General features: G+C 44.9%; 3 protein-coding genes across 5 annotated transcripts in view; 1 reads left to right on the top strand and 2 right to left on the bottom strand.

Moving 5' to 3' along the window:
- The window catches only part of LOC146521258 (uncharacterized), a 153,518-nt gene that overhangs the window by 111,536 nt on the left and 22,738 nt on the right, over positions 1-19,244 (top strand). The gene's annotated exons all lie outside the window — the stretch shown is intronic.
- Positions 1-19,244, bottom strand: part of LOC146521260 (polymeric immunoglobulin receptor-like) — a 525,395-nt gene that overhangs the window by 491,009 nt on the left and 15,142 nt on the right. The gene's annotated exons all lie outside the window — the stretch shown is intronic.
- On the bottom strand, positions 2,250-4,369 carry LOC146521261 (nuclear factor 7, brain-like). The gene has a single exon (XM_085155039.1). The coding sequence runs from the start codon at positions 4,086-4,088 to the stop codon at positions 2,700-2,702; it is 1,389 nt and encodes a 462-aa protein (XP_085011165.1). The 5' UTR covers positions 4,089-4,369; the 3' UTR covers positions 2,250-2,699.

Genomic DNA, 19,244 nt, shown 5'->3' with positions numbered 1-19,244 from the left:
ATGGAGGAGATCAAAACTCCAGACATCCAGAGGCCCCCAGAACACAAGAGACCAAGGAAGACCAACAGAGGGGCAGCCGTGCCACTGTCCCAGAAAGAGCTGAGGAGAGTCCCAGATGAGGGGTCACCCAGCAGCCACGGAGCAGAAGCCAGGGGGGGTTGCAGCGACGTGCCCGTGAGCTCCGCCGGCAGCCAGCTGTGCCTGAGTGACCGAGCCCCAGGCCGAGAGGCCGGGGGCACCCCACCTCCGAAGTGGCCCAAGTGAGCCCCAGGCTCCAGGCCCCGATAAGCAGCCGCCAAGGAGTGAGCCGGTGTGCACCCGGACGCCCACCCCCGGACACAAAGAACCACCAACGCACCGATGTCTGAGGGAGTCCGCCCCCGGCAGGGGAAGTGGTGGGGGCGGACCTTGGAGGGCCTGAGCTGTCCTCAGAGAGGTGGCGTCTGATACCCAACCTGACATATGGACACAGACATACAGGCACACACAGATACAAACATCCATTCCCACCCTCATGCTCTCATATGCACTTACTCCACACTTAACCAACGTGGAGACAGACATAAAGAGACGCTGTACACACAATCACACTCCCCAAGCGTACTCTACAAACCGGGTCTAGGTACCCTTGCCCCTGGAGGGGGGAACTGCACCCAGACCCAGGTTGTGTTACCCTTTTTCCCTGCGGTGGGGAGAAGCAGACCGCCCCGACTCCGCAGCAGCAGGGAGGCCCCACATTCCGGACCCCAGTCGGACGGCCAACTCCTCCTCCTAGCCCCCCTGCTCCAGCAGACCGCAGAGAACGAGGGTGAGAGAAGACTCCTAACCTCCCTCCACCCGCTCATTGTAGTGTTGACGTATGTGTGTTCTAAGGTGCATTTAAAACCCAGGAGGGCATGGAGCTACCTGCCAGAGAGCAGCAGGTAAGCGCATAGTCCCTCCTGCTAGCCCTCAATGTCTACGTGTATTTAAAATTGAGAGGTGGGCAACGACGCCAGGGGTGAGGTGTACACCCTGATGGTAATTGAGATTCCGTGTAGCGTGCCCACCCCCAAGATCCTATATGTATGTGTAATGAGAGTGTGAGTAATGTGAATGTCTAAGTTGCGGGATAAAATTGAGGCAGAGGCAGCCAGAAGGGGACAGAGGGGGGGGTTACCTCCTCTGCACCCTGGTGACACACCCCTACTCCAAGGCCCTGCATGTGTGGGTGGTTGTGGTGGAGCGGGAAGAGGGAGGCAGCTGGAGATGGGGAGGGAAGGAAGGGAGGGGCAAGTGACCCCTCCCTGGGGCCAGCTCCCCCACTGACCCCAGTAGGCACCCCCATACTCCGCGACCCGCCAGGGAAGGGGGGCCCAGGCCCATCCGAACCGGGGCCCAGTGCAGCGGCGCCGCCTGGCCCCACAGAGCCCGGGGCAGTCCACCCAACCCCACCACAGAGAAAACTGCACCCACCCCATCATCCACTCATCTTCCAGACTACATAAGACAATAGACGCCCAGGCTGAGATCTTCCTCCACCTCTCCTGTATCTCCCCCTCTTGCAGAGAGAGTTCCTGAGAGAGGAAAGCTCCTGCAAGATGTGACAACCCCCCCCCCCCCCACCAGTTGAAGAGCCCCCCAGGTGGCTCGGCGCACCAGCGGCACCCCGCGCCAGTGGTGGGCCCCCATATACCCACCGGCCCACAACCCCGGCAACACACCAACCAGGACCCAGGCCCCCGAGGCCCAGCCAGGACTTCTTTAGCTCTGTAAACAGCTACACTTGAGAGGACAGAGGTGATTTCATGGATAAATAACAATGTGTTTATCAGCTTTCATCATCGCAGTGCAGACGTGACGTCAGATCTATCAAAGTGAAGGCCGTCTCTCTGATGACGTCACAGAGCAGAGTCGTTCTGTCCAATAAAGGATCTCAGATCAGCTGCTGCCATCTTGTGGCCACAGTTGGTTACTGTCTCTGAAAGTTGTCTCATGTTTCCTGTTTTCCTGTTAACAAAGGCTGGAGCTCATCATGCTGAGAGGGCAGCAGCATTTTTTGGCTCTTCACACATGTTCATTATATTCTGATGATCCTGGATGGAGACAAACTACAGACAAGTGTGTTCAGCCCAACTAGTTGATCTCATTACAGCAGTTTGATGTTTCCCTTTGAATCCCCCTGAAGATCCTGACAGTGAAGCACGTACATAATACTCCAGCCTTTCAACTCTGAGCTTATTTAGTTCTATTAATACACTGAAATCTCATTTGTGTCATGAAGAAAGTCTTTAATCAAACAGAATTCAAAGATCAGAAACATTTCATATATGGAGTTAAACATGAATCATTGTTTCAACAATAGATTTATTGTTGTCATAAACAGACAAGAAGACAACAACAAACTGCTCCTCCCATTCAACACATGTCAGTCCATATCCCAGCAAACTAAATCATCTCCATTTACACATCAAATAGAAACATGAATCACTTGTAATGATTAGAAACTTGATAGAATTTCAAATCTAGTTTGGGGAGTCATTCAGTGAGAAACAGTGAAATGATTTTCCATGTGAAAAGGTGGACAGCAGAAACAGAAAGAAACAGTGAGAACTAAAAGAGAAACAAAGAGCTTTGGAACAACGAGGCAGCAGGAGGACAGCTGCAGTTTAACAGCTTCAATTCACTGACAGGAAACAACATTAGAAATATCATCATCCTCAACTCATCTGCTGCACTGACACTGACACCTTCAACGGACACACCTTCATTTTAGAAACAGTGCGAATGTATGGAATCATCCTGTGAGTGAAAGTGTGTTTGAAGGTGTGTATGTGTGTGTTAGTATCAGGATCAGAGAACGACAACTTTCCTCTGTTCCAGTCCAGATTCACTCTGATCCTCTGGAACTTCTTCTGGACTGAGAGAGCAGTTTGAGCTGATGGTGAGTGTGCTGAGTATATAATTCCATTAAACCATATTCTCCATAATCCAGACCCTATGCTTCCCTTCCTCTGCACAGACTCTGCTAACACACCCAGTTCCCACACTGTACTGTCTCCAACTTCAACATCCCAGCCGTGAGTCCCTGAGTTAAAGCCCTCAGAGCCCAGGACAGAGTAGGAATAATCAATCCTCTCTGAATTATCAGGAAGATTCTGCCTCTTTCCTCTTCCTCTCACACTGGTCAGATCTTCAGACAGGATGAGTTTTGGATGAGCAGTGTTTGGGTCCAGGATGAGAGGAGTGTAGGAGACCATGTCCTTCATGTTGTTCCAGATGTTGAAGGTCAGGTTGCCCAGGTGTTTGGCCTGGTCTATCAGAGCTCCTGAGGGCAGCTGTGGATCATCCAGCAGGGGGCAGCGCTGGACTCTTTCCACTGCAGCCTTGTAGTTGTGCAGGAATGAGACGTCTTCAGCTCTCAGCTCCTCCTCTGTGGCTCTGACTGTGTCTGAAAGAGCTGCTATCTCTCTGCTCAGAGCCTCCATCTTCTCCTTCATCATCCCACTCTTCTGCTCCTCTTCCTCCCTCAGTGCAGCCAGCCTGGCCTCCTCTTCCTCTGCTAGAAACTGGTGAAGCTTCTTAAACTGCTCCTTAATCTGCCTCTCTGTGTGTCGGGCCTGGACCTTAATGTGTTCTGCTGTTTGATCAAACTTCACTTGAACTTCTTCACAAACCTTTAACTTCTTCTTTAAGGGCTCCAGAGTTTCCTGAAGTTCCTTCTTGTGCTGTTGTGCAGCTTCATCGATGGGTCTGAATCTGTGATTGGTGTGTTTTTCTGAGCCACAGCAGACGACACACACTGGCTGCTGATGGTCCAGACAGAAGAGTTTGAGTTTCTCAGAGTGCAGACTGCAGAGAGCCTCTGAAGCTCTCTGATCTCTCTCCTGTAAGAACGACTCACACAGGTTCTTTAAAGCCAGACTTAAAGGTGGATCATCCCTTGAAGATCTTCTCTTACAAACTGGACACTCGTGTGTTGGTCTCTCTCTCCACCATCTCTTCAGACAGTCTTTACAGAAGCTGTGGCTACATGACAGAAGAACAGGATCTCTGAAGACCTCCTGACAGACCGGACAGCAGAGATCCTCCTCTGATCTGGAAGCCATTGAGTCTGTGAGTGAAGCTGAAAACAGCAGACAGGAAGTACAGTCAGTCCTGGCTCCCCTCCCTCCTCTACCACCTTCACTGAAACTTCCTTTGAGTCGTGTTTTTGCTCAAACTCACATTCAGTGTGTGGAGCGTCAGCAGCTTGAAGCAGCAGTGTTGGAGTTTTCCACTTTTCTCTCCTGTAGCTGGACTCACTCAGAGGAAGCTGCTAGTTTGGTCTGAACTCAGTCTGATCGTCTGTGCGTCTCTCTTTACTGAGGACGAAGAACATCCTGTTTCCTGGTTTGTCACATTTGAGTGACGTGAGGGGAGGAGACAAATGTTGCTGTTTGACTTTTAACTAAGGTGTGTTTCAATCCTGCCTGCAGCTCAAAAGCTATAAAACAGGTTTTGTGTCTTTTCACCTCCACAGGTCACAACATGAAACCTGTTGTGAAGTTTATAAAATAAAGTGTCACTCGGTGGTGCAGCTGTTTGTCAGCTTGTATTTCAGACTTTGTTCTGCTTCTTGTTCAGGTTCCCAGCAGTGGGAGTGTAATGCAGTCACACACACACAGGTGGTGTTAAGGTGGATTCACTTAGTTACAGACAGTGGTGTTATTTCTTGTAACTAAGGGTGTGTTTCACTCCAAAGTTCAGACATTAACCTGCCAGAAGTTGTAAAAGTTACTAATAAAGAGCTTTTCTCTCATTTCACATGCAGGTCAGAGCATGAAAGCTGTGATGCAGCAGTTTGAGAGAAATTGCTGCTGATATAAAATATTTTTTGTTGTTTTACAAAATATATAAAAGAGCAGAAAGAAAAGAAATAAGTGTAAAGAGTGCAGCAAAATGCATGTTTTAGTGTGAGTTGGTTCATCTGATCTGGTTGTGTAAAAGTCACTGCATGACACTGAGTGTTACTTTTGTGTTACTGACACTCATCTCTGACATCTCTTTCTCTTACTTTCTTTTTTCTGTTATTTAGTAAAAAATCTTTCAAAGAAATAATGAATTCTCCACACGTGTTTGAAGGTTGCTGATACGTTCATCTAGCACAGACCTATTGCTGGAACGCCAAGACAATTCTACTACAATGGCAAAAACAAGACGCATGTAACCAGAGCTCTTTGTGTTGCTTGTGCATGAGGGAGAGAACTGTGACGAGCATCGTTCCCTCCAAGTAAGCAAATGAATGTTAATAGTCAAACATTCAATTCAATTCAATTTCAATTCAATTCAATTCAATTTTATTTATATAGCACCAAATCACAACAAAAGTCACCTCAAGGCGCTTCATAGATACAGAGAAAAGCCCAACAATCATATGACCCCCTATGAGCAAGCACTTTGGCGACAGTGGGAAGGAAAAACTCCCTTTTAACAGGAAGAAACCTCCGGCAGAACCAGGCTCAGGGAGGGGCGGCCATCTGCTGCGACCGGTTGGGGTGAGAGAAGGAAGACAGGATAAAAGACATGCTGTGGAAGAGAGACAGAGATTAATAACAGATATGAGTCAATGCAGAGAAGTCTGTTAATACATAGTGAGTGAGAAAGGTGACTGGAAAGGAAAAACTCAATGCATCATGGGAATCCCCCGGCAGCCTACATCTATTGCAGCATAACTAAGGGAGGATTCAGGGTCACCTGGTCCAGCCCTAACTATATGCTTTAGCAAAAAGGAAAGTTTTAAGCCTAATCTTAAAAGTAGAGATAGCGTCTGTCTCCCAAATCCAAACTGGAAGCTGGTTTCACAGAAGAGGGGCCTGAAAACCGAAGGCTCTCCCTCCCATTCTACTTTTAAATACTCTAGGAACAACAAGTAGGCCTGCAGAGTGAGAGCGAAGCACTCTAATAGGGTAATATGGTACTACAAGGTCATTAAGATAAGATGGGGCCTGATTACCTAAGACCTTGTATGTGAGGAGCAGGATTTTGAATTCAATTCTGGATTTAACAGGAAGCCAATGAAGGGAAGCCAAAACAGGAGAAATATGCTCTCTCTTTCTAGTCCCTGTCAGGACTCTTGCTGCAGCATTTTGGATTAACTGAAGGCTTTTCAGTGATTTTGGACATCCTGATAATAATGAATTGCAGTAGTCCAGCCTGGAAGTAATAAATGCATGAACTAGTTTTTCAGCGTCACTCTGAGACACGATATTTCTAATTTTAGAGATGTTGCGCAAATGGAAGAACGCAGTCTTACATATTTGTTTAATATGTGCGTTGAAGGACATATCCTGGTCAAAAATGACTCCAAGGTTCCTCACAGTGTTACTGGAGGCCAAGGTAATGCCATCCAGAGTAAGAATCTGGTTAGATACCATATTTCTAAGCTTTTCAGCACCGAGTACAATGACCTCAGTTTTATCTGAGTTAAGAAGCAGAAAGTTAGTGGCCATCCAAGTCTTTATGTCTTTAAGACATTCCTGCAGTTTAACTAATTGGTGTGTGTTATCTGGCTTCATGGACAGATAGAGCTGGGTGTCATCTGCATAGCAGTGAAAATGTATGCTATGTCTTCTAATGATGCTGCCTAGGGGAAGCATGTATAATGTAAACAGAATTGGTCCTAGCACTGAACCCTGTGGAACTCCATAATTAACCTCAGTGTGTGAAGAGGACTCTCCATTTACATGCACAAATTGGAGTCTATTAGATAGATATGATACAAACCACTGCAGTGCAATACCTGTAATACCTACAGCATGTTCTAATCGCTCTAATAGGATATTATGGTCAACAGTATCGAATGCTGCACAAAGGTCAAGAAGGACAAGCACAGAGATGAGTCCACTGTCAGAGGCCATAAGAAGATCATTTGTAACCTTCACTAAAGCTGTTTCTGTGCTGTGATGAACTCTGAAACCTGACTGAAACTCTTCAAATAAACCATTCCTCTGCAGATGATCTGTTAGCTGTTTGACAACTACTCTTTCAAGGATGTTTGATATGAAAGGAAGGTTGGAGATTGGCCTATAATTAGCTAAGATTGCTGGGTCTAGAGATGCTTTTTGAGTAAAGGTTTAACTACAGCCAGCTTGAAGGCCTGTGGTACATAGCCGATTATTAGAGATAGGTTGATCATATTTAAGATCGAAGAATTAATCAATGGCAGGACTTCTTTCAGCAGTTTTGTAGGAATGGGGTCTAAAAGACACGTTGATGGTTTGGAGGAAGTAATTATTGAAGTTAACTCAGAAAGATCGATTGGAGAAAAAGAGTCTAACTTAACATCAATGGTACTAAGAGTAGCTGTAGATAATATTACATCTGTGGGATGATTATTGGTAATTTTTTCTCTAATGATAAAAATTTTATTTGTGAAGAAGTTCATGAAGTCATCACTAGTTAACGTTAAAGGGATGGTTGGCTCAAAAGAGCTCTGACTTTTTGTCAGCCTGGCTACAGTGCTGAAGAGAAACCTGGGGTTGTTCTTATTTTCTTCAATCAGCAGTGTTGGGTAAGTTACTTTTAAATAGTAACTTAGGTACATTACTAGTTACTTCTATCAAAAGTAACTCAGTTACTTCAAGTTACTCGTTACTTTCAAAGTAACTAGTTACTAGGGAAAGTAACTTTGGTTTTACTCAGAATTCTCTTGTTAATGTGTTGTTTCCATAACTTTGCCAGTCTTCTAGCTTGCTTACTTGCCACAAGTGCACTGTGCCACCTACCAATAGAAAGGAAAAGATAATGTGCATATTTCCACGAGAGAAATCCCACGCCTGGACCATCATTGACCGCTGCCATGATTCTAGCCTACGTCACAGCGTCATGTGCACCTTTTACATCCAACACAAAAACTGCAGTCGTGATGCTTTCGATTGTACTCAGAACTCGGAAAATCTGCCTTCTGAATAGGAAGATGTAGGTAACACCAGACTGCAGATGAGCTGCATACAGGACTGGACTGGGACAAAAAATCGGCCCGGGCGTTTTGACTAGAGACTGGCCCACCATTATAGGAAAAATCATAAAGCCTTTGAATGAAAACAAACGCTGTTGTGACAGTGATGTACACCGTTTTGATGGTATATATGCATTAATCTATCAATCGTTTGTTGTAAGATTCAGATAATTATTTTTTAAAAGCTAGACATTTAAAATGAGAATAAGAAAGAAAAGTATTTCTTTGTGCTCACCTCTCCCTGTTAATGCCCGACCTGCCCCCTGGCAAAACTTTGCTAGATCCGCCCCTGCACAGTTACCAGCTGTCAGCTACGTAAAAAAGGATCCTGGTGTTATTTGTCTCTCAGAAACAGTTCATAACTTCCCATCAACTCATTCATGTCACCTAAAAGGTAAACCTGTTTCTCCATCACCTGTTCAGCTCTGATGATTCAGTAAGGACATCTCCTGGTTTCATGTTTCCCTCTCACCAGATAACCAAACTGATATCATGACCAGCAGCTTTTTTGCAGCTGTGGCTCCAGCAAACATCAGCTGATACTAGAAATTAATATTAAATAAATTCTAACAACTGCTGATCAAGCTTAAACGTGCTGCTGTTGTTTAACGCGACATTGGCTGGTTTCCTCTTTCTGGCGCAAAGTGGGCGATAAACAAACAAGAGAGCCGATCAGCTGATCATTGATCAGTTTCATGATTGAAATAGAAACGGGAGAGGGAGGGGGGAGAATGAAAGAAGAAGAGGCAGCTGTGCAGCAAAGACACAGAATAACTCCAGCTTTGTGTCTTTTTCATTGTAGCTGAATTACGGGACAAACTGTTCCTTTTCACCTCAATAAGAAACGCGTAATATTTTATCTGAATACCAGACGGGACAGTTGGCAACTCTAATAACTTATGAACAAAATAAAGTTCAACATCATTAACTTCATAGCACCCACCCAGCTGTATAGAAACTCCGTCATGCTAGCTAGTACGCAATACGGAAAAAGTCAGCACAACGAAAATAAACTCCACCTAAACTTGGTTTATATCTGACCCAGATAGACTGCAGGTCATAACTTCTTACCTGAAGTTCAGTTCACACTTGGACCGGCGGCCGCCTCGGGTCTCTTTTCCTTCTGCGTCCCCTTTCCCTCATCCACCTGCTGCCTCCACCACTTGCTAATGTTACTGAATCTGTGGAAGCTCCGCGATAGCCACCACACGAAGTAACGAGTAAGGACCCTATCTAAATCCCAGTAACGACTAACGCGTTCCTGATTTTGGCATAATAACTAGTTACCGTGCTCGTTACCATAATAATAACGTAGTTACTGTAACGCGTTACTTAATAACGCGTTAGTCCCAACACTGTCAATCAGTGATGAGTAGTAAGCTGTTCTGGCTTTGCGGAGGGCTTTCTTATAAAGCAACAAACTATTTCTCCAGGCTAAATGATGATCTTCTAAATTTGTGACACGCCATTTCCTCTCCAGATTACGAGTCATCTGCTTTAGGGTACGTGTTTGAGAATTATACCACGGGGTCAGGTACTTCTGATTAGAGACCTTAGTTTTCACCGGAGCTACAGTATCCAGAGTCGTACGTAGTGAGGAGGTGAAATTATTAACAAGATAATCGACCTCTGTTGGGGTAGCGTTCAGATAGCTGCTCTGCTCTGTGTTGGTACAGGGCATTGACGATGATAACAGTGGCTGGATTATATTCTTAAACTTAGTTACAGCGCTTTCAGAAAGACATCTACTTTGATAAAGTCCACTCTCCACTGCTGCGTAATCAATTATTGTAAATGTAAATGTTATCAAGAAATGATCAGACAGGAGAGGGTTTTCAGGAAACACTGTTAAATGTTCAGTTTCTATGCCATATGTTAAAACAAGATCTAGAGTGTGATTAAAGTGGTGGGTGGGTTCTTTTACATTTTGAGAGAAACCAATTGAGTCTAACAACAGATTAAATGCCATGTTGAGGCTGTCATTTTTAGCATCAACATGGATGTTAAAATCACCCACAATAATTATTTTATCTGAGCTCAGAACTAAATCAGATATAAAGTCTGAGAAATCAGACAGAAACTCTGTGTAAGGCCCAGGTGGACGATAGATGATAACAAGTAAGACTGGTTTCTGAGTTTCACAGCTGGGGTGGACAATGTTAAGCATCAGGCTTTCAAATGAATTAAAAGTCTGTCTTGGTCTTTCATTAATTAATAGACTGGTGTGAAAAATTGCTGCCAAACCGCCCCCTCGACCTGTGCTTCGAGATTTCTGGTAGTTAGAATGATTTGGGGGTGTTGATTCATTTAAACTAACATAATCATCCTGCTGCAACCAGGTTTCTGTAAGGCAGAGTAAATCAATTTGTTGATCAATTATTAAGTCATGTACTAACAGAGACTTGGAGGAGAGAGACCTAATATTTAATAATCCACATTTCACTGTTTTACTCTTTGGTTCAGGTGTGGATACTGTATTGTTCTTTCTTTGTAAATGTTTAAGTTGTTTGTTGCTGGTTTTTAGTTTGTTTTTTGTCTTTTTGGAAGCAGACACAGTCTCTATGGAGATGGGTTTTTTGGGGGGGTAGCAGGAGGAGAGAAGCTGCAGAGAGGCGTGTAAGACTGCAACTCTGCTTCCTGGTCCCAACTCTGGATAGTCATGTTTTGGGGGGTTTAATAAATTTGTCCATATTTCTAGAAATGAGAGCTGCTCCATCCAAAGTGGGATGGATGCCATCTCTCCTAACAAGACCAGGTTTCCTCCAGAAGGTTTGCCAATTATCTATGAAGCCCACATCGTTTCTGGGACACCACTCAGACAGCCAGCAATTTAAGGAGAACATGCGGCTAAACATGTCACTCCTGGTCTGATTGGGGAGGGGACCAGAGAAAACTACAGAGTCCGACATTGTTTTGGCAAAGTTACACACCGATTCAATATTGATTTTAGTGACCTCCGATTGGCGTAACCGGGTGTCATTACTGCCGACGTGAATTATGATTTTACTAAATATACGTTTACCCTTAGCCAGCAGTTTTAAATTTCCTTCAATGTCGCCTGCTCTGGCCCCTGGAAGACAATTGACTATGGTTGCCGGTGTCTCTAGCTTCACATGTCTGAGAACAGAATCACCAATTACCAGAGTTTGACCCCCAGCGGGTGTGTCGCCGAGTGGGGAAAAACGGTTAGACAAATGAACGGGTTGGTGGTGTACCTGGGGCTTCTGTTTAGGACTACGGGAAATTAACATTTGCAAAATCATTCCAGCTTTGTGGTGCATCTCCTCCAGGTGTGTAAATCACACATGCAGAGTGGTTTGAGTTCCTCAGAGCTTCATAAATGTCTCTTCCAGTTGTTTCTATCACTGTCCATATGACCAGAGTCCAAATGTATGCAGACATGGGTAGAACAAACATACCAGTTAGTTTTGCTGTTTGTCAATGTGGCTTTCAGTTATCTTCAAGGCTGCAGGCCTTTGTCAGCACTCCTGTTTTATGGCCTCTATCAACCCTCATCACCTCATTTCATGCATTCTTCCTGTGGGGGGATACTTATGACTCCTCTATTGTCCTTTCGTCTCTGCAGAAAACCTTTTTTGGATTGGATTCAATTATTTTACTGCTGTTATAACCCCACCTGTTGAGTCACTTCAGCAGTCTTGTTCATGATGCAAATGACAACAACAATGACACAAAGGAAGACCCTCTTCAGAGTGTCAAAGTATGCATAGCACAGTGACACAGCATTAGGTGATGTTCATAGGAAATTGCTGTCAGTCATTCCCCGTCACCACCATAGCTTCTGGTTTCTGTTCACAGAATAATGATGCCATCCTTGAACTTCCTCTCTGCACGGTCGATTGGAGCTTGGAACGCTCCCCTCATCCTTCAGATCTCCATCTGTTGTCCACAATCTCCTCGTGATCACCTCTGGAAAGCCCCGTGGCACAGCTCTCCATCCAATGCAGCTTTATGGTCATTGCTGTGGTTCCAGAATCTTCTCATGATGACCAGTAGGTCCCCAAACAGCATGACCTTTGACCTCAACCCCTGCCTGGGCTGTCAGCTATGGTCCCTACTTCTCGCTGGGTCTCTGAAGATTTCTCAGGAGATTCCACCCTTGGGATCATTTCTTCCAGCAATGCTCTGCTGCACCTGTATCTCCTTACTAGAGGAAAAACTTCTATTTGGAAAACATGTCAACCATCATCAAACCAAATTTTCCTTTCAGTTCAGTGAACTTCACTTATGAAAAAAATATAATTATTTATTATTTATTAATTATATTATTCGTTTATCACGTTTTCACTTTCACTTATAGGCCATCAAAGTGTTTCTTATCTTTACCCAAATGATTGGAGCAGAACTTAAAATCTATAAGCTGTAAAAACTTTATATTTGAAGACTGAAAGAGACCCAGGAAGTGGTCACAGGACGAGGGTGACAGACTGTCTGAAGTAGTTAGAACAAGACAAGGCTGTTGGACCAGGTGTGCTTGCTTTTGAAACTGTGTCTTAATTCCACCTGTTTCACATACAAGGGTCAGTTCTACAGGCAGGAACATGGGTGTGCCGTGGGCTCCCCAGTTTCACCCATTGTGGGCAACTTGTATATGGAAGACGTGGAAAAGAGGGCTTTGCTATCCTACCCTGAAACACCACCAAGTTATTGGTTCAGGTATGTGGATGACACCTGGGTGAACACACAAACCTCCATCTCTGGTTTCTTTGACTGGAGGTTGTTGATGATTTGATGATTTCACAACACTGTATGTGATGTCACTGGTGATGTCATCTTCTCCATCTGCTGAAATGAGTTAAAGTAAACACTTTTAAGATTTAAGAATCTAAATGGACCAAATTATGATGACAGAATGGAAACAAAATACAACAATGAATAAGAATGAATATGTACAAACCTTCAAGTTTCCTGTGAACACATCGTCTCACCAGCAGAACCAGTAACGCCAGTAGAACCACAACATAGACTACATATAAGTAAGTAAATCTTATAAGGCTTATATGATTTACTAATGAAAGTGGCCACTTTCTCGTTGCTTTCATATATTGTTTTAGTAAGTATCCAAAACATTCAAGTTTCATTATATAATTTTTCAAGAGATCTTATATCTGTTTTCACTCTTGTATGCTTTTCATACAAGTTTCACACAAGACAGATACAAACTTTATCAGATTTATATATATCTTTTCCATATGGGTAGAACTTGACTGCATGCAGAGGTGGAACCCCTAACCCTACTCAAGTAAATTTGAATAAATGTAAGTCAATGGAAGTGTTTGGAAAAATGTGCTTCTAAAAATACTTTTATTTAGTTCATTCACTCATGAGCTGCTGTAACATGAATCAAAAGGGTGATTTGACACCTCAGCATGAGTCACGTTCTATAGAGTTTTGCTAATGACCGAATCATTTTATTCAGGTGTGCTGCAGCAGGGACGCATTCAAAAGTTTCAGGACACCGGCCCTTGAGGACTGCAGTTGGAGACCCATGCTCTTAGTGCTTCTTAGTCCTCCGGATGTTGATCCCGCTCAGTCTAAAGGTGTGCTTGCCAGGGTGGTCCTCTGGTCAAGCCCTCCCCTCAGTCACACCTGTTATTAGCAGTTCACCTCCAAATCTGTACGATTTGTAACTAACTAGGTTAAATTTAGTGCCCTGGAAAAATCGGCCCCAAGGATAATTTAAAGGATGGAGTAAGAACACTTTGAGTGATGCAATAGCAATACACAAGTTTTTACTAATAATTATGATCACATAATCAAATCACTTGAGTTATACCTATCTAATTAACCTACTCTGAACTAATGCTTCTAATGTTGATCTTGAGAGGAGAGAGGTTGAGGAGGGAATGGACACGAATGGACCAGTAACACCCAAGAGGCATCAGATGCTAATATGTAGAGTGCAGAGACCTGATGAAGAAACTCTGGAGGAGCAATGAAATTCCTCCAGAGTCTGGGGTTATGCATTTAATTACAGAGCTACTGAGCTCTGTTTTTACCAGCTAAAAGTCAGTGACGTTTTTGGGCTGTTAGTGACAAGGATCACATTGACTGCATCTGATTGGGCAGTTCTGAGTCTAATCGTCACCTGCAAGCTGCACAGAAGCCTGCAAGAGACACGTCAGCATGGAGACACCAGGATGAGAAATCCACTTACACAGACTCACTATCCCTCTGTGAAAGAGGAAGATCAACATCAGCCTTTAAATCTAAGAGTTACACAGTAAGAGTTATAACCTATGGCCCTGGGAAATAGAAGTGCTGCCTTGTGCAAATGGGACTGCAGAGTCTCCATCAGATTACAGAGGACAGCGCTAATGCAGACGAGTTCATCAGCAGCCCTGTTTCATATGGTACTCTGAATCCCTGCACAGGATTGGTTAAAAATGATGAGCGAAAAAGCCACAAAATTCAAAGAACTGTTTAGACGAAGCCAAAATTCAGTAGAGATAGTTGTGATTGGGAAAGCTCAGAGATGTTAAACGAAGCACTGCCTCTCAGCACCCCCATGCCCCCCTCCCAACTCCACACTTCATTTTAAAAGTAGGTTACGCTAACCCCCAGCCGGTACTCAGGCTCCTTCCCCACCAGAGATGTGACACGCCTCGTCCCTTTGCTAGAATCTGTAGCGAGGGATTGGTCCACCAGAGACCTCGCTCCTGGCATCCGCCCAGCACACATTGCACCAAACCCCTACGGCACCTACTGTGGGTGGAGGGCTCATGTAACTTTTTCAGGTTGCGCCCAGCCGTGGACTAAGGGCCGACCACCACCTACTTCATCGCTGACAAGAGAAATATTTCACTTTATATTTTTCAGAAAACATCAATTTCTCCTTCACCTTAATGTAAAGCATTAAAGTCTTCCTCATTTAAGACATCTGACGTACACCCTGAAGATTCTTGTTTGTTTGCAATGAAAATTAATATCACTCTGTCTGTCCAAATGCTGTACGTCCACGATTTTAGCTACTTTGTTAGGCTGCTTTACTTTTCTAAGGCTTAAGTAAATTCAGGAGTGATCCACAACGATGTCAGAGCTCTATGTTTGTTTCTATGGTTACAGTGCCCCTCCTGGTAGTTCCTCTCAGTACATATTTGACAGAGCGTAAACATTTCCCTGATTTAGTTTTAGACGGTAAAGCAGGAAAATATAAGCCTGTAGGGGGGAAATGCGACTGCTTCAGTAAAGCCAAAGTAGCTTTTGGAATCCTTAAAATCATGAAAAGTAATTTCAGGATGACTAAAAGGAAAAAGGTACTGCTGATGTACTGATATATAGCATTTGTGTAGCACTGCTGCTATATTTGTATTGCAGCAGCGCTACACAAATACATTCTTTAAAAATCATACAATGTGATTTCCAGAATCGTTTCTTAAAAGCTGTCTATCACAGTGGGAATGCATCTACTCCATGATTTCTAACTGGGAGAACTTGCAAAATCGCAGGGAGTTCAAATACTTATGTTCCTCACTAGTCTCACTTTAATTGTGATTATTTTTTTCCTGTTAAACAAGCACAGATAAAATGAATTAAAGCCTTCCAACGGGGCATGCAGCCTCCAGTTCCTCACAGTGTTACTGGAGGCCAAGGTAATGCCATCCAGAGGAAGAATCTGGTTAGATACCATATTCCTAAGATTTTCAGGGCCGAGTACAATAACCTCAGTTTGATCTGAAATAAGAAGCAGAAAGTTAGCGGCCATCCAGGTCTTTATGTCTTTAAGGCATGTGTGTTATCTAGCTAACATGAACTCACATGTAGTGAGTCGTTTAATCTTTAAATGACATTTGTAGAATTTGCCCACTTCCTCTCACCCACAGAAATGAAGAGCTGGCAGAAAGTGGACCATCGAACAAATGCTCATCCTCTGAAAACTATGAGGTCTGCAGGCCAAAACGTGCTGGTCAAGCAACAAAGTTGTTCTTCATATTACTAAAATGTTGGAGCTTGTGCCTCTTCAGATGTTTGCTCTTCTCTGTGCTACTTGGAAATAGCCGAGGGCAGGGGTCTCAAACTCCAATGAGCCGCGGGCCGCGAGTTTGAGACCCCTGGCCGAGGGGAAATGCCCGAAACCTCAGTCCTGATTCCACAGCTTTATTACATCAGCCTGGTAGAAAATTATTTTTCACTATCAAATCAGGCCACCAGGCGGCGGAGCGGTCCCAGAAGTTCAGTCGTGAGTAATATCTAACCTCTCTTCTTCCTCACAGCTCGTCTGATCGTGAGTCCCAACAGCTCTAATTTCTCTGAGGGAGATGTTGTGACTGTAATCTGTGAGGAGGACCAAAGCTTTCCTGATTGGGCTGTGAGGAGAAACACAAGCAAACTGCAGAGGGCTGAGTGTGGAGATGGGTGGGGACAACAGCAACATGATCAATCATGTTTGATCAGTACGCTGATGCCTCACGACACTGGAGTTTACTGGTGTGAGTCCAGTAATGGTGCCATCAGTAACCTGGTTAATATCACAGTCACTGGTAAGCTGATCACTCTCACTTTACTTCTTATTGCATCCACAAATTGAGCTGAACAGTGCAGGTACATAGATTCTGTGCTGTTCTTCACTGATCACCTACCTGACTGACAGAGTAATGAAGGACTTCCCTCGCTGGGTGCTTCTTAATGTGTGAGGATATTCTCCATTACTGAGTTAAGACTTCCTTATTTAGATCTAAGATCTGGATTATCTTGCATGTCTTGTGGCTCCCAAATGTCTCTTAATTTATTATCATCTGTAGCCTCATACTTTAGCTTTACTTGGCAAATGTGAATGCTTTGTGTGCTGACAAACCCTTTTGCATGTAGTGTAAAAAGTGTATAAAAAGCCTTATAATTGCCTAATTTTGTGTTTTTGTTCTGTTACAAAAGCAGGCATTCTTACTGTTGTTTAATATTTTAATCAAACCTTTAAGTTTAATTCAACACAAAAGAAGACCACTGTAAACAAATCCACAGTACAAAACAGAAGCAAACTCAGCAGCCAAACAGTTTGTCCTCAGTGCAGGTCGACATTCAGAAAAATCAACTGCCTCAGCTTGGATAGGCTGAGGCAGTCGAAACTTGCCACGAAGCTCGTCGACCTTGGGCTGGGAACACCAATCTGCAGATGGATTCTAAACGTCCTCACAAACAGGCCCCAGGTGGTGAGAGTTGGTAAGCACACCTCCTCATCACTCATCTTAAACACAGGTACGCCACAGGGTTGTGTGCTTAGCCCCCTCCTATATTCCCTGTTCACACACGACTGTGTTGCTAAACACGAGTCCAACACCATCATCAAGTTTGCTGATGACACAACCATCATAGGCCTCATCACAGGCAATGATGAGACGGCCTACAGAGAGGAGGTGATGGCGCTGTACGTGAAGTACCCTCAGAAGGTCTGCTAGATGATGTTAATGCAGCACTACGGACGATACCTACAGCCACGATTACCGACACTAACAAGCTGATCTACAATACGGCAGCAGTGATCAGTGAGATGCTTGGCTACAAGTTGAACAGCCACAAGGGGCAGTACCCTCCATGGAGAAGGAGGCTAGAGGGCAAGATCAAAGTAGCACGGAGGGAGGTGAGCCAACTAACGGAGTTGCAGAAAGGTGCGACAAAGAAGGTGCATAAGAAATACAGCAAGCTGTCCATACCTGAGGCCTTGGAAACTGCCAAGCAAAGACTCAGAGCCTTGGCCAGCCGCTTGAGGAGGTACACCAGAGAGATAGAAGGCAGGAGAATAAACCAGCTGTTCTCCACAGAACCAGCAAAGGTGTACTCTCAGTGGCAAGGGAACAATAATAAGAGAACAGCACCACCAAGGCTGGAGACGGAGCAATACTGGAAGAGCATATGGGAGAAGGACGCAAGCCATAACGGCAATGCTCAGTGGCTAGTGGATCTGAGGGCAGACCATAGCGACCTCCCTGAACAGGGTCCAGTAACCATCACGGTGGCAGATATCCAAGAAGGGGTCTCCAGTATGAAGAGTTGGACAGCACCAGGGCCCGACATGGTTCACGCCTACTGGCTGAAGAAGCTGACTGCACTCCATGAGCGTCTGGCAGCACAAATAAACCAGCTGCTAGTTGATGAGAGACACCCGGAATGGCTAACCAAAGGTCGCTCCAACTACCGACCAATAACCTGCCTCAGTACTACATGGAAGCTCCTGTCAGGCATCATATCGGCTAAGATAAACAGGCACATGGGTCAATACATGAGCGGGACACAGAAAGGAATTGGCAAGAATACCAGAGGCGCAAAACACCAGCTACTGGTAGACAGAACAGTCAGCCGAGACTGCAAGACCAGACTGACCTGTGCACTGCCTGGATTGATTACAAGAAGGCCTATGACTCAATGCCCCACAGCTGGATACTGGAATGCCTAGAATTGTACAAGATCAATGGGACCCTAAGAGCCTTCATCAGGAACTCAATGGGGATGTGGCGTACAACACTAGAGGCCAACTCCAAGCCCATAGCACAAGTCACCATCAAGTGCGGGATCTACCAGGGAGATGCTCTGTCCCCACTGCTGTTCTGCATAGGCCTGAACCCCCTCAGTGAGATCATTAACAAGACTGGCTACGGATACCGACTACGGAACGGAGCAGTTGTCAGCCACCTCCTGTACATGGATGACATCAAGTTGTATGCCAAGAGTGAACGAGACATCGATTCACTGATCCACACTACCAGGCTATACAGCAATGACATTGGAATGTCGTTCGGGCTGGAGAAGTGTAGTCGGATGGTAACAAAGAGAGGGAAGGTAGTCAGAACTGAGGGGATTGAACTACCAGAAGGCAACATTGCAGACATAGAGGACAGTTACAAGTACCTGGGGATCCCGCAGGCGAATGGGAACCATGAAGAGGCCGCTAGGAAAGCTGCAACCACCAAGTACCTGCAGAGGGTCAGGCAAGTCCTGAGGAGTCAGTTGAACGGTAAGAACAAGATCCGGGCCATCAACACGTACGCCCTGCCCGTGATCAGGTACCCTGCTGGGGTAATAGGCTGGCCAAAGGAGGAGATAGAAGCCACTGACATAAAGACAAGAAAGCTCCTTACCATGCATGGAGGGTTTCACCCCAAGTCCAGCACCCTGAGGCTGTACGCTAAGCGGAAGGAAGGGGGTCGGGGACTGGTGAGTGTCAGCACCACAGTCCAGGATGAGACAACAAACATCCAAGAATACATCACGGAGATGGCCCCAACTGACAGCGTGCTCAGTGAATACCTCAGGC

This window comes from Neolamprologus multifasciatus, chromosome 3, assembly GCF_963576455.1.
Source record: "Neolamprologus multifasciatus chromosome 3, fNeoMul1.2, whole genome shotgun sequence".
NCBI classification, from domain to species: domain Eukaryota; kingdom Metazoa; phylum Chordata; class Actinopteri; order Cichliformes; family Cichlidae; genus Neolamprologus; species Neolamprologus multifasciatus.
This window is presented reverse-complemented; position numbering and strand designations above follow the sequence as displayed.

What these genes read in the sequence shown, in the direction of transcription:
- LOC146521261 (XM_085155039.1), bottom strand. Translation starts at nt 4,088, where the DNA reads ATGGCTTCCAGATCAGAGGAGGATCTCTGCTGTCCGGTCTGTCAGGAG.